General features: G+C 42.3%; 1 protein-coding gene across 1 annotated transcript; it reads left to right on the top strand.

The window, feature by feature from the left end:
- The first annotated feature begins 683 nt into the window (after nt 1-683).
- On the top strand, nt 684-14,749 carry FAM98A (family with sequence similarity 98 member A). Its single transcript, XM_080910025.1, has 8 exons — nt 684-806; nt 4,559-4,707; nt 7,406-7,540; nt 10,594-10,778; nt 11,765-11,845; nt 12,423-12,539; nt 12,717-12,884; nt 12,981-14,749. The coding sequence occupies exons 1-8, from the start codon at nt 685-687 to the stop codon at nt 13,644-13,646; spliced, it is 1,623 nt and encodes a 540-aa protein (XP_080766151.1). The 5' UTR covers nt 684; the 3' UTR covers nt 13,647-14,749.
- The last annotated feature ends 426 nt before the right edge of the window (nt 14,750-15,175 follow it).

Raw genomic sequence — 15,175 nt, 5'->3', positions numbered from 1 at the left:
AAAAAAAAAGTCAACTCAGACAAAAAGTTGATCCACTGTCTAAACTGCATGTAATCAAATATACCCTGTTGTATTTGATATGGAGTTAAGCCCTCCCATTAAAATAAAATGCTTGGTGGTGTCTGGGGCAGCACAGAGAGGAAAAACTTTCCTGGAGAAACTTTCTGAAGCATCTATACTGAGGAAAGCCTAGACCTCTCTAACCATGAAATTCAGAGGCTACACTGAAGAAATTCAAATGGCATTTTTCTGGCGTACATTGATTTGACCAGTCTACCCTTAGGCCGTGGTTGGGAGCGCATAAATTTGCCCTTCTATGGTAACTCTCTGGTAAAAAGAGCTGGGACATCTTCAACTCTACAGCTGTCACTCTAAAAACCCAGGCTCGACCTGGCTCCAGCTCCTCCCGCGCCGGCCTCACCCCAAGCTGTGCACATGCGCATTCCAAAAGCTCCGCGCCCCCTGGCTATGTCTCAGAGCCCAGCTGCCACGCCGCAGGTCTTCCTGCCCTTCTTAGGGCAGTTAGCCTCACTATCCAGTAGTACGCACGCGCAGATCTGGCCATTTTCCTGGAGTGAGGCGGGGGCAGTAGGCGGAACCAAATTGCTTGCGCACGCTCGGGGCATGCGCAATACAGAGACTGAAGTTCCAGCTGTCGACTTGGAAGTTCCGGGGAAGAAGCGCATGCGCGAGTGTACGCGTCGCAGGCGAGAGGGCAGCCTGACGACTCGGAAATTTGAATACCACAGTAGCATGGAGTGTGACCTCATGGAGACTGACATCTTGGAGTCGTTGGAAGATCTAGGGTAAGACCGCGGGGGCATGAGTTTCTGAAAGTCCACTCCGCTAGAGCCCCGGGAACTCCTCGGGCGCTTGGTCGGAGCCACCTGCCTTTCCACGCCGCACCCGAGTCCCGCCGTAGCTTCGCGCTGGCCCGGGGACCCCCGTGCCACGTCTACACCTACCCTGCCGACTGGGCTCCGACGGCCCTCGTCCTCCCCGGAGCTCCCTACAGCCCGGCTACCCGCAGCGTGTGTCAGTCACGCGTGTCATTGTCTGGGCTCTGGTTCTTGCCACCCCCACTCTCCAAGCTTTCTCTTCTTGCCTCCCGTTCTCCCACCCTACCCCCACTTTATGGTTTGCCGAAGTTGTATCTGCTTTCCTACTCCCCAAGATTTCCTACCCCTGTGTTGGGCTTCTACCCTCCACCCTACTTCTCTCAAAAAAAAAAATCTTTGCTCAGTCATCTCTGCATGCACCTAGGCTTCCAAAGGCGCACGTCTGGGCGATGCAACCGGCTCTCAAGCCCCCTAACCTTTCACCACCTGCTTTGGAAAAAACAGTCAGTGACTTCTGACCCCCAGCACAGCCTCGCTGAACTCCAAGATTCCAGGGTTGTCTTCACCCACCAAGAATCAACATATTTGCATTTTGTCTCTCTCGTGATAATTACCCAGTCATAGTCTTAAATGTTTAGGAATTTGGAAATCAGGCTTGGGTCACCCAGATCAAGGTGCTCAAACTTGAGAATCTAGAGTCTCATGGGCAAAAAAAAAAAAAAAAACAAGAAAACCCCACACAATTAAGTATTTGCCTGCGGGTAACTACTTCAGGGGAAAATAAAAGGAGTTAGCTAGTTTTTGAGGCAGGGCAGCAATTTAACCCTGGCCACTAAGATCAGACTCCCAGAGGTCCTCCTGCCTCTGGCACCTGACTACTAGGATTAAAGGAGTCGGGTGCCATACCCTGCCAATAGTTGAACAGTCCTTTATCAAAGCTTAACTCTAGGCTTTTCCATGACATGGAAATTAAGGGAAACCTTTCTTTAGGCAAAGACACCTTGAGGTATCCAAAGCTCAACCCATGTGAATAGCTGGTGTTCTAGTAGGTACTGACCATAAAGGAAGCTTATTTACTATCACTGGTAACATGAGCCACCATGTCATTTCTTTGAATCACTTTTTGTGAATAACCTAGACTTAGGCAACCTAATTCCTGCAATGAACCGAAAGTAAGTCGTATTCTGAAGAATGGGTGGCTTTCAACTAGTATAGTAAATATTTTTAAGGGACACTTGCTCTGTGTCAGTGTGCGGCTTTCCTCGGGGGTGTAAGTTCATGTGGAAGCTCTGAGAGGCCCAGGGGAGGGTCTCTTCCCTTGTAAGGTAATGTTGAAGAGGTGGAACAAGAGAAGAGGGCCATTCTGTGTGGGCTGACATCAATGGACTAGCAGCCATGGATGAAATTGCTTCTCACCACTGTTCTTTTATCCTAGTGATGTTTTCTTGTCTGGCTTACTATAAGGAATTATTCCAACAACACTTGCTCTCAAATAAATAGTTAGGTTGCATTGTAATATAAACTGGAGTTTTTCTGAAAGTTAATTTTAATCTAGTGTGGTTACATTTAAGTACTAGTAAAAGTCACGATTACAGTGTATTCTTAAAGAATTTGCTCAAAACTTACAGTTGAATACTATATTCTTTCTTTTGGTTTTTCTTTTTTATTTATTTACTTTTTTATGTTATGAGTACACTGTAGCTGTCTTCAGACACACCAGAAGGCATCAGATCCCACTACAGATGGCTGTGAGCCACTATGTGGTTCCTGGGAATTGAATTCAGGACCTTTGGAAGAGCAGTCAGTGCTCTTAACCACTGAGCTATTTCTCCAGCTCCTCTTTTGGTTAAGACAGGTTTCTCTGTGTAACCCTGGCTGTGCTGGAACTTGCTCTGTAGCCCAGACTGGCCTCTAATGAAGAGATCTATCAGCGTCTGCATCTAGATAGGCAAATGCTGTCTTTTTATTTCTAACACAGCACATAGCCGCAGCTGCTTTATGAATGTGGAACACGGGGGATTTCTAAGCCTGGGCCTTTTATTCAAATGTCTCTGCTATCTATGTGTTTTGTTTTTATGGGTATGTATGTGTATGTCAATGTATACTATGTGTATACCTGATACCTAAGGTGGCCAGAAGCAGGACCAGATCCCCTAGAACTAGAGTTATATGAAATTGTGAGCTGGGAACTGAACCCAGGGTCTCTATGAGAGTCCCAAGTGCCCTTTATCTGCTGAGCCATTGCTTTTTTTATCCTCTTGCAGGATGATGTATAATTTTGCATGAGTGTGGAAGATTTCTTTCTAATCCATTTCATATGTAAGCATATAGGCATATTTAAAAGACTCAAAGTGTTCAGACCTCTGAATACCATGTTAAGTATATTTAAAGTATGTCCTTGATGACAATATTTTTATTTAATTTTTTACTTAAGAGAATATAATCTTAACTAAGCTGCTTTGTCTGCTTTATACTGGGCACAGTAGCACAGTCTTTAATGCCGGGGGAAGAGGCAGGCAGATTTCCATGAGTTTGAGGCCAGCCTGATCTCCGTAGTAAGATCTAAGACACCCAGGATTACATAGAGAGATTCTTGTCTTTAAAAAAGAATTACGTTTATTTATTTATGTGCTTGTGGACGTCGGAGACAGTTTGCAGTTGATTTTCTTGTGTAGTTTGATCAAGCCTTGGTGGTAAGCACCTACACCTGCTGAGCCACCTCACAAGCCCAATGATATATGATTGAAGAGTCTTTGATTGTTTCCTGGGTTGATTCATTAAGATCTTGCTACGTTTCCTAGGTTGGCCTCAAACTCTTGATTTCCCTGCTTCAGTTTCTTGAGTAGTAAGTATATGAATGTGCCAGAACACCCTGTTCTGATTACTCTTAAATTCTTATGCCTAGGCAGCAAGAGACCCTATCTTAAGAAAAAAGAGAAAAAAAAAGTCAGAAGACATATTTATAAATAAATGATTACTTGGGAAGGTTCCTAAAGCAAATCTCCAAAAAAATAAAATCTAATTGATTATGTTAAGAAAGTTAACTGCAAAAGGGCTTTCAGTGAGTGAGTAAAAGTTGACTGTTTATTACATTTATAGTTATTGTGGGGTTTCTATGTTGAGTTTTGAGGGGTTTTGTTTGTTTGTTTTGAAGGGGACACTGTTGTAAAACAGTGTTTCCTGTGTCTTAGGCTGGCTTTGAACTCTGAGAATAGCCAGAAATGACCTTGAACGATTGATCCTCTTGCCTCCACCTCTCCAGTGCTGAGATTACAAGTGTATGCCACTGTGCTCAACTAAACCAGTGTTGGCACCTAAACGATGTGTGCTAGGCAAGCACTCTCCCACCGGAGCGGCATCCCCAGCCCCCATGTTGCAATCGTCATTTGTTGGTTTCCTTGTGGTTTTCTTTTGAGGGTTGTCTGGTGTGGTGTGGTGTGGGTTTTTTTTTTCTGGATCTCACTATGTGGATGTCACCATGACTCCAGGCAAAGGTTCTTCTCTGTCTCATCAGGGCTGAGATCACAAGCTTGTTCCATCATGCCCAGCTTGACTTCTTCATTTAAAAATTTTTGTGTGTCTTTGAGAATTTGCTTGTATGTACATATATGTACCACATGTATATTGTTTCTTTACATAAGCAATGCGTGGATGCGCTTTACCTGCCTCATACTGCTTGTTGATTTTTTTCCTCTGAAATGTACTTTCTTCCTCACCAGTTACAAGGGCCCATTGTTGGATGATGGTGCACTGTTGCAGGCAGTCTCTGCTGGAGCCGCTTCCCCGGAGTTTACCAAACTCTGTGCTTGGCTGGTGTCTGAATTAAGAGTCCTCTGTAAACTAGAAGAAAATGTGCAGGCAACTAACAGTGAGTACATCCTCAATTTTTAAAAATAAGATTGGGGCATGGTGAACTGAACATTATTAGTATTAAAGCTAAAGTTTTAAAAGTTTGTAACTGGAAAGAAAACATGTCAAACCCTGTACCTCCTAGCACGAACACAGACACATACAGTGATTTTTGATGTTGCTGTTTTCAAGGATAATGTAATTCTAAATATAAGGCTACAACAATAAAATATATGCAGAGGCTAAAACGATCCTTTTACTGAAACAGAAAATATAGAGTATATATGAAATATATGTACTTGTCATAGTTTTGGTTTTTAATAGAGTTCACCATGTAGCATAGATCAGCCTTGAACACGTGATCTTTCAACCTCAGCCCGCTGAGTGCTGGGATTATAGGCTTGACCGACATTGTATTTTGTGAAACTTGAATTGTGACATCCTAGATTGGTGGCTACTAGAATTTAGGATATTCTTTTAGGTCTACCAGATTCCAGGTCTGTGTGCAGTATGTAGTGTGTGCATTGTAATTCTACTGTACTTGGGAAGAATGGGACACTTCATTAGGCCACTGTCATATAATTAGAACCCACCATTAGGTATATTGTAACCAGGTGCAGCACCCCGGATTATAGAGTTGAGAACACCTGTATTCTTGTTTTTCTTGTTTGCCTTTTTTCTTGACATTTATCACTAGTTTGTTGACTCAGAATGAGCTTGGAACCTGACACTCCACCTTCTGCTTCTTCCTGTCATAGGTAAAGTTCTAATGGATAGGAAGTAAGAATGTCTGCCTGTTAGTGTGCCCCTGAGACAGTGTAATCCCATTTTGAAGAGCTCGCTCTTTACTTGCTGGTTGTACATTTTATTTCTTGGTATGTTTGAGATACAGGGAATTGTTGTGTAACTCAGACATGTCTCTCAGAGTACAGGCTGGTTTGAGGTAATTTTGTATCAGCCTCCTAAGTGCTAGACTTTCCACACGTGGCCTGTTGGCAAATTTAATACGTGCAGGTTGGTTGTATCCTGGTTTAGCCCATGTCTGACCAATTCAATTAACAAGATATAGTGTCATAATGATAATGATAGCATGTGTTATATTTATTACTCCTTGTGTTCAAAGCAGTACATACTGATTAACTCGTATAGATAGATCTCAGGGCAGTTCTATGAGTTAGATTTTATTACTCTTACATAAGCAGTCGGTGGCAGAGCCCAAAGAAGCTAGATACATTGCCTGGGGTCATGTAATTAGGCTCAACCACACAGCATCAGGAGAAATTGGGGACCAGGACTTTTAACCACTTTGGCAGTCTGCCACTTACTGTGTCTGATTTGTAGAACCCTTTAAAATACTGTATGGCATATCGTTTTTAACTGGGATCTTATAGAATACATAAAACAGGTAAGAGTGGTTGCTCTGCTTGTGTAGAGGGAGGACCGGGTTAGCTCAGGTCTTCCTCATCTCTAGCTATTACCTTGTGGATCTCTGGGACGCTTTGATCACAGAGCATAAACCCTGATGGTGTCCTCCTCTTCTCTTGCATCCTTATCTCCCAGCTGCCTCTTATGGAGCTCTGTGGAGCTTTGGGTTTGACATGTCACAATTTGATGAACACATGATGAGAAAATGGACTTGGAACTTGAAAATGACTCTAAGACTTATTAATTTCTATCCATCTGCAGTACGGAGAACAATCAAAATAGTGAAGATGATATCCATTCCCCTCCACTTACCAATTAAACCTCAAAAAAATTTTATATATAATTTATTTTATTTTATGTACATCGGTGATGACTGCATGTATGCCTGCGTGAGGATATGAGTTTCACTGTAACAGGAGTTACAGAGGGTTGTGAAGACTAGCCAGTGCTCTTAATCGCTGAGCCATCCCTTTTTTTTTTAATGTTATTGAAATACAGAGCTGTAAGTCACGTTTGCTGCCTTCTGATTTCGTTTAACTGAGAATATGAAACACAAGTGAAACTAACTGGTGATTGCTGCAGTAATTGAACTGTTGATTTTGTGGTTCACGGGAGGAAGAAATGAATGAGTGCAAGAGTATTAGGGAGGTCTCCTGGAGACCCACAGGGCTTTGATGGATGAGAGAGATTCACTATTAGAGAAGGGCATAGTCACCCTGTCAGTCACCATCATAGCTTTAAATAAAGGCTCAAAAGTAACAGTAAGCCAGGCTTTCCTGGGACACTGAGGAAAATGGCATGGTCCAGCAGAGCCAGTGTTTGTGGAATTGGCACATAGATGTGTATGACTGAATGTATTGGGAAAGACAGACTTGAAAAGTTGGAAAGAGTCTTTGAAAGCAGGTGGGAAAAAACAGCTGAGGTATAAAGTTAGAGCCATTGGAAATTCTCAAGCAGGGCTGGTAAAGTGTGGCTCAACAGGAAAAGCAATTGGCATGCAACCCTGGTGACCTGCATTTGGTCCCTGCAACCCATCATAAAGGGAGAAGGAGAGATGGAACACCGCAATCTTTCTAACTTCCGCATCTGTGTGTTCCGCACGTGCATCATACACACAAAATAATGAGTAATGACCTAATTGTCAAATAAGGGACTAGCCTAATGCACACTATAAAAGGGTTTTTGCAGTGGTGTGAGAAAGGATGAATTAGGAAGAATAGCTGAGGCAGGAAAAGCCTAGTGGGAATTCCATTTTGTGACTAATGCTGCCAAATTATTTGAATCCTCCCAAGGTCCAGGTGAAGCTGAAGAGTTCCAGCTTGAGGTGAGTGGGCTACTTGGGGAGATGAACTGCCCATATCCTTCTCTGACATCTGGGGATGTAACCAAGCGCCTTCTTGTTCAGAAGAACTGCCTCCTTTTGCTCAGTAAGTTTATGGCTACTAGAATGTAGCGATTTTGTCTGTTTCCATCAGTAATATGTGGGTTGTCGTTGTGTTTTGCTTCGTTGTGACTTTAATTCAGATACTATCCATTTTAAAAGAAGACAGCTAAGCTGGTGGAGGCACGTACACCAGTGGTGCTTTGATTTGATGACTGACCTTTCTCCTGGCCTCTGCTTTTACACTCCCAGCAGCTGTGACTCTCCTGTTGTGCCAGTGGAGACGCTGGAGGGTCATGCCAGCATGCCGCCCTAACTTGTGCTCTAGGTGGAAAGCACACACTTAATGAAGGCAAGCCCGTAGAGACAAGCAAGTGTGTCTTAGGCAAGCAGTGCTCGCATGAAGCTGACGCTTTCCTGATGTTCCTTTGGATTGGTAAATGCTTTGGTTTCTAAGTAGACATGATCATCACTAAAGTGGTTCCATCAGCACTGGCCACTGTGCAGCATCCTTTCTTAGGAAAAGCTCTTTCCTTCCATGTCTCTCTTCCTGAAGTACAGTTATAGATTCATAAATTGCGTTGCCCGGTGTAAACTTCCCAGTAAGCTCAAACAGTAACCTTAACTCAGGATCTGTGGCATTGATACTGAGCTAGATTCAGCTTCGGTTTACTGAGTGTCCTATGGCAGGCACAGTCCAGGAAGTTTGTTTGTTCTTGTAACTATACTGTGTAGTCTGAAAGTACTAAGACCACAGCTTTGAAGGTTTTATGTTGGGTTTTTGTTGTGGTTTTGTTTTTGAAAAACTGTGCTATAGCTATTGTGCTTAGGCACTAGGATGACTGCAGTCACTTAACGCCCCTTGTCGAGGATTTGGTGCCGGGTCACTTACATGTTTATTTGGTCTCCTTCAGATTGTGACTGGCACAGCAGCAGCGGGTCTAACTGATGCTTCTCTGTACTGTCACTTTTCCTGATGAGTTGGGCATGTCACTTAATTATCCACATAGGAAGCTAACCACTGTGCAGAATGCTTAGAAGTGACTCCAGATGGCTGAGTCTTCTGTAGAAACCACATTGACTGTAAATCTTTATAAAGTGCTTTTAACTCCTTGCTAATTCTTAAGCAGACTATACTAATTTTGGAGTTGGGGTCCTAATTACAAACTTTGTGTTTATGAGCTGATATCAAGAGTGAAACAGCTAAAGGTTACGTGCCTCCTTCACAAGGCACACGGGTCCATTTCCTTATCCTTGTCACTGCAGCCCACCTTCCCCAGTGCTGCTCTCAGTGTGACCTCTTTGATGGTAGCATTTCATACCTGTGCTCATCGGTGCTCGGTGTGACTTTCTGTCGTGCCAGGGTCAGTATTGTCATCTTGATGCTGGGATTGTCTTCCTTCCAGCACCTGCGCACTAATCTGAATTGCTTAGCACATGGTACTTAAGAGGAAATAAATGAACCTCATTTGAGCTACCAGAATATAATAATAGTCTTTAAGTGTAGGGACTCTGGGCTGTTCACTGGCCTTATGGTTCTGGTTTGTACTCATAGCTAAGTTAGGTCAAGCTTGAGTTACTAATAGATGAAGGGGGGAATATTTTGATTCTTAAGTAGATTGTCAGTAGGATCATCTTTGAGTGTTTTTTTTTTAATAGTATCTCCAGTGCTTTTTCCAAGTACATTGAATGTGTCGATTGCTTTAATTTTATTCATGTGATAGTATTACTTATACTTAGTTCCAGGAATGACTGACTGAACTGTCTCATCCCAAATTTAGACAACCAGTATATTAAATCATATGTTATGTGATTTACTAGAACAAGGGTTGGCAAACTTTATTAAAGGGCCAGACACTAAATAGTCCTGGCTAAGCATTCTATGGGGTCTCAGTGGAAGCTACCCAACTCCTGTGTCTTTACAGGAACACAAGTCATGGATGTATAAGAGCAGGTGTGTAGGGACACTGGTAAAATCCTGTTTACAACAGCCCTCATTACTTTTATAACCACAGAGTTTTGCTTTTTCATTGTCTTAATATCGGAGTATGGCTTACTACATGGAACATACCAAGATTTATTAAAGCCACATGGAATGGCCTCTGCATAAGCCCAGCTGTATTTATTATTTTAGAACAAGAATTGGTGGCTTCTTATAAATAAATGACCAAAATCATGACCCTCCCCCACTTCTGGCTTCCCCTGAGGACAGCAACTGGGATATTCAGACTGATCACACTTTGGCAATTCTGATAGGATTGAAAGACCTAGAAAACACCTCCCAAAAGAGTAGAAGCAGATTTTGCTGAATGCTCGAAAATCCTACAGTTTGGATGGATGTGTCTTTTGGGACAGTTACAGGAATGTCATTTACTAGTTAGGTTTCTGCTGAATTCCCACCAAGACTTACCATCAGAGTTCAAACTGCCGACCCCCATAGTTAAGAGAACTATGCAAGCTGTCTTCTGACCTCCTTACCTGTGTGCTGTGGTGTGCATGCACACACACATGAAAAAATACTGAAAAGCAGAAATGATTTGAAAGCTTATTGTTTTGGTGGGGAAGAAGTTGAGTAATGTGGGGAAGGACCAAGGAGAGAGCCTCCAGCAGGTAAGACCACTGTAGAAATGAGAGAAGACCCTTAGAAAGTCTAACACCTTCACACTTAGGGTGGTCCTAACCAGTTCTACACTGATTATGAGAGAAGGCAGGGCAGTTTTGTCATTGTGCCTACATGTGGATCAAAGTGAAAATTGGCCATTTGTCACCTTGTGCAAAATTTTTAACAGATGCCAACCCCTGTTCTCAAGGTAGCACTATCAAATGCAAGTATCTAGATCTTTAGGTGTGATCAACCTTGGTCTCCTGCTTCAAAATATTGCCTAATTTTAATCAACCTGTAAACACTCCATGAATACGGAGTTGCATGAGCAGTGTAATGTTATGTTGTTAGCAGTAACAGTGGTTTTCACATCTCTTGTTCTGTCCATTCTTGCAGCTTTAAAAGTTACATATCATTAGGTCTATAGAGTTGTGACTCCAGACTTATGGCTATTAACTATAGTATCTTATTTTGAAATCTTATTTTGTTTACTTCAGCATACCTCATCTCAGAACTAGAAGCTGCCAGAATGCTCTGTGTGAATGCTCCTCCAAAAAAAGCTCAAGAAGGAGGCGGTAGTGAGGTCTTTCAAGAGTTGAAAGGCATATGTATTGCTCTAGGAATGTCCAAACCTCCAGCCAATATAACTATGTTCCAATTCTTCAGCGGGATTGAGAAAAAAGTAAGACCTTTAGTACCGATTGTAGCGTATTAAAGGCATAGTCCTACGTTTGCTTGAAATGAAACATTATAAGTTTATTTCTCTTAATGGGAACCTAATTTACATATTAATAAGGAATGTTAATAAATGAGTTTTGGGTTTTAAATCCTAGATACCTTAAAGAGGAAATATTTTAGTGGGCTCTTTGTTTTTGGTATTTTTAAAACATTGACATGTTTCTTTTTCAAAAATAAAACTTTATACTTTGGTTTCAAAGCTGAAGTAAATTAGATATAATGTAAAAATAACTAAGATTCTTAAGTCCTTTATAAAATGATTGAACTTGGAGGCGTTTTTATAGCTTTGTCATTATTATTATGCTTCTTTCTACTAACTGGACAGAAAAGGACATTAATAAGTTCTGTTTTCTAATCCAGTTGCTTTGGGTCTGTATGTTCCAACTAGCAAACTCAGTTTGCTGACTGTTAGCATAATTTAGTGTGTCACACATTATCAACAGAATACTGATTTTTATATATGTGTGTGTATATACATATAAATGATTAGAACAAGCCATTTTAATTTAAAAATGGATGAGTAAAAGAATGGTATTTGTTGTATAAAGTTATTTCCTGTCTGAATATCTGCTGGACTCACTTTCACTGTGGGGTGAATGCTGTGGGCACAACAGTGTGTCTGTGTCCGTATTCTCTGTGTTCATTCATCCGTTCAGCTGATGCTCATTCAGTGCCCACTGGTGTCGGCACCGCTCAGGTCCAGTGAAGGATCCATGCTTCTGTAGTCACGGAGGAGTGGGACAACAGTGTCTCACGTTATCTCACGGGTCTTCACAGTTACGTTTCAAATGCCTCCACCTTTGCCTTGGTCAGGATTCTGCTTTTGATGGCAAGATATGGTGGGAATTGGGTAATGAGGAAGATAATGTGTTACTTTTAGGTTTTTTTTTTTTTGTTTTTTTTTTATTCATTAATCTGTTTTTGTGTCAGTTAAAGGAAACATTAGCAAAAGTTCCACCTAATCATGTGGGAAAGCCGCTATTGAAGAAGTCGATGGGACCAGCCCACTGGGTGAGTCGTGATCCTCCTGAGTCAACTTCCTAAGGAACCACCTTTATGTCAGGACTTTTATGGCAGCACTCATAGCCCAGGTTGGCCTCAAATTGGTTGCAGTCCTCTTGCCTCAGCCTTCCAAGCACTATGATTATACCTGATTTAAATTATGTTTTCTGATATTTAATTTACTACATGGACATCCTTGAAATATTTCGGGGAACTCCAGATTTATAAAGAATAAATTTTATTTGTGTGTGATTTTAAGCACTTATCTCATAATTTGTAAATATTTCATGCACTTATTAAATGAATATGAGTGAAGCGCTTTTTTCTAATTGCCAGATGGATCCAAACCTGCCTGAGCTGAACCAACTTCACAAAGTGGATTATGGGAAAGCTAGCCAAGAATTCTTACTGCTTTGAGACTAACTTTTCTGTCCTGTCACTTTCCTAACCATTCACATATTAGCCAGTGGGAAGGACCGTGTGTGGGGGATGCTGGGGAGTCACTTGTGAAAGCATCAGTTTCTTCTTTAGGAACAGGATCAAGCACATGTATAAACCCTAACCAGTTGCTTTAATTGTGCTTTAGGAAAAGATAGAAGCCATTAACCAAGCCATAGCCAATGAATATGAAGTCCGGAGGAAGCTGCTAATCAAACGTTTGGATGTCACCGTCCAGTCCTTTGGCTGGTCTGACAGAGCTAAGGTACACTGAAGTAATTGTTTATAGATAGTCCCTAAACACCTGAAAGGAGAGCTGTCACCAAGCCTGGAACCCAGTAAACTCCTCATCAGATTTTTAATCTTTTTATTTGTATAGTGTTTATTTTCGGTGCCCCATCTGAGTTTTAACATTTATCTTTGAACACTTTTGTTTCAACAGAGTCAGACAGAAAAATTAGCTAAGGTTTACCAGCCAAAGCGTTCAGTTTTGTCTCCTAAAGGTAATATTTCCGTTGCACATCTTTTGGCCGCCAGACAAGACTTGTCAAAGATTTTAAGGACAAGCAGTGGGTCCATAAGAGAAAAGACTGCCTGTGCCATTAATAAGGTGACTAGAGTAATTTTGATTTTCTTTTCCATGCATCGCTCTGTCTGTAAAGTGAGTTTACATTTTATTTTACATTTTGTCTTTTTTGTCCCATAGGTGCTGATGGGCAGGGTGCCTGACAGAGGTGGCAGACCTAATGAAATTGAGCCTCCACCCCCAGAGATGCCACCGTGGCAGAAAAGACAAGATGGCCCCCAGCAGCAAGCAGGAGGCCGAGGCGGAGGGAGAGGTGGTTATGAACGTTCCTCATATGGAGGCCGAGGAGGTCATGAAGAAGGAGGGAGAGGTGGACGTGGTGGCTATGACCATGGTGGCCGAGGGGGAGGAAGAGGAAGTAAGCATCAAGGAGGCTGGACAGATGGAGGGAGTGGAGGTGGAGGTGGAGGTGGCTACCAGGATGGTGGTTATCGAGATTCGGGCTTCCAGCCTGGTGGTTATCATGGCGGCCACAGCAGTGGCTACCAAGGTGGTGGCTATGGTGGTTTCCAAACATCTTCATATACAGGAAGTGGATACCAGGGTGGTGGCTACCAGCAGGACAACAGATACCAAGATGGTGGGCACCATGGCGAACGAGGCAGTGGTCGTGGGGGAAGAGGTGGTCGAGGAGGTCGGGGAGGACGCGGAAGCCAGGGAGGAGGCTGGGGAGGAAGAGGGAGCCAAACTTATCACCAAGGGGGCCAGTTTGAACAGCACTTCCAGCACGGGGGCTATCAGTACACTCACTCTGGGTTTGGACAAGGAAGACATTACACTAGCTGAGGCTACAGATTCATATTTTGCTAGAGCTCAAGTAATAGAAACTTAGTTTCAGAATCCTGAATCCAACATCTATTTTGAATGAATGTAAGACCACAGGTGGAAGACACACTCGTGCTTGGGACAACCATTTGCTGGTCTTCATTCAGCTCTTTCTCTTTTTATTACTAAACAGTTTTACATAACACTGTTTATTTAAGAAACATATCTCTTCTTTCTATGAAAAACAAATCGTAAAGGCAATTTAAGTTGCCTTTAATTGACCAGTAGATTAATCCAGTTGGAACATACATGCTTTTTTGAAGAAATTACTTGAATAAAATAGTTTTCACACTTTCAATATGCAAGTTTTGAAAATGAGGATTTGCCTAGACTTTTTTTATATTTACTGCTGGGAAACCTTCCTTATATTAACAACCCATGTGTGTTTTTCGTAAACTATCTGATGTCTATTCTCTGAGCTTAGCTCTGCCCTGATTGGCATTTTATTCAGAGACTTCATCACCTTTCTTTCTGATAGACCTGTTGGGTTGGTTCCTATTACATGAGCTCTTTTGCAGACAGCACATTCAGTAGCCTTATCCTGTTGGTGGAATCCTGTACCACATGCTCCTCCAAAACCCATGAACACGGCCACAATCCATCAAGACGACAAAAGCAAACTAAGTTGTGAACCGTAGTACCTGTACCCACTTAGTTAATAAGTATAGCAACTCAACAATCCTGCATCCGTCTGAGACAAAAGTCCCTCCTTCAACCTTGTCTTTACTTGAAATTTGCTAGAAGAAATGGTGAGCAGACATCTGCTTTATGCACTAGTTCGTGCTACTGGCTCAGCAAATGCAAGTTAGCTTGCTTTAGGCGAGAGACCTTTCTTGTGACGGAAGTGCACTACGAAGTGGGAGCGAGTCCTGCTCGGTGCAGGGGGCCCTTCATTATTGCTGCAGAAGACAGAAGCCTGGCCGAGTCACCCTCCATGTCTGTACCGAAATCACTTGATATGCTTCTGCCGGGTTTTTGTACGTGTAAACACTGTCAAGCTGTGAAAGAAAGTGGCTGGAGGTGTGTTTTGTGTGAGAGGTGAGCAATAAAGTACCTGTACATTCTCTGCTTGCTTTGCGAGTTTTATTTTAGCTATTTTCATACTAAATTGTTCTGGGCGTTTGTGTCAGGCTTATGGAGTAAGGGTTTTGTTCCTGACCAGTATTTCCTTACGTAAAAGGTAGCCCTTTTTCTGGAAGCTAAAACTGACTGGGAGAGGGGAAAGCTATTTCCAAATGAACCTTATTTATAACTGTGGCTAGAAAGCTTTACTCTGACTCTTCCACTGGGTGTAGCTGTTGCTACACATGTGAGGCAAGATACGTTAATGCTCCTCCCTGATATCGAAGACGTTTATTAGAAGAGCAATTGTATCTAATGCTAAATGGAACATCTTTAAAGTTTGCTATGGTGTGATGTGTGTGGGTGAGTTATGTGTGTGTGAGTGAGGACACATGTCTTAGGGTCACAGGACAACTTTCAGGAACTGG

Source organism: Micromys minutus (genome assembly GCF_963924665.1).
Source record: "Micromys minutus genome assembly, chromosome: 1".
Lineage (NCBI taxonomy): Eukaryota > Metazoa > Chordata > Mammalia > Rodentia > Muridae > Micromys > Micromys minutus.
This window is presented reverse-complemented; position numbering and strand designations above follow the sequence as displayed.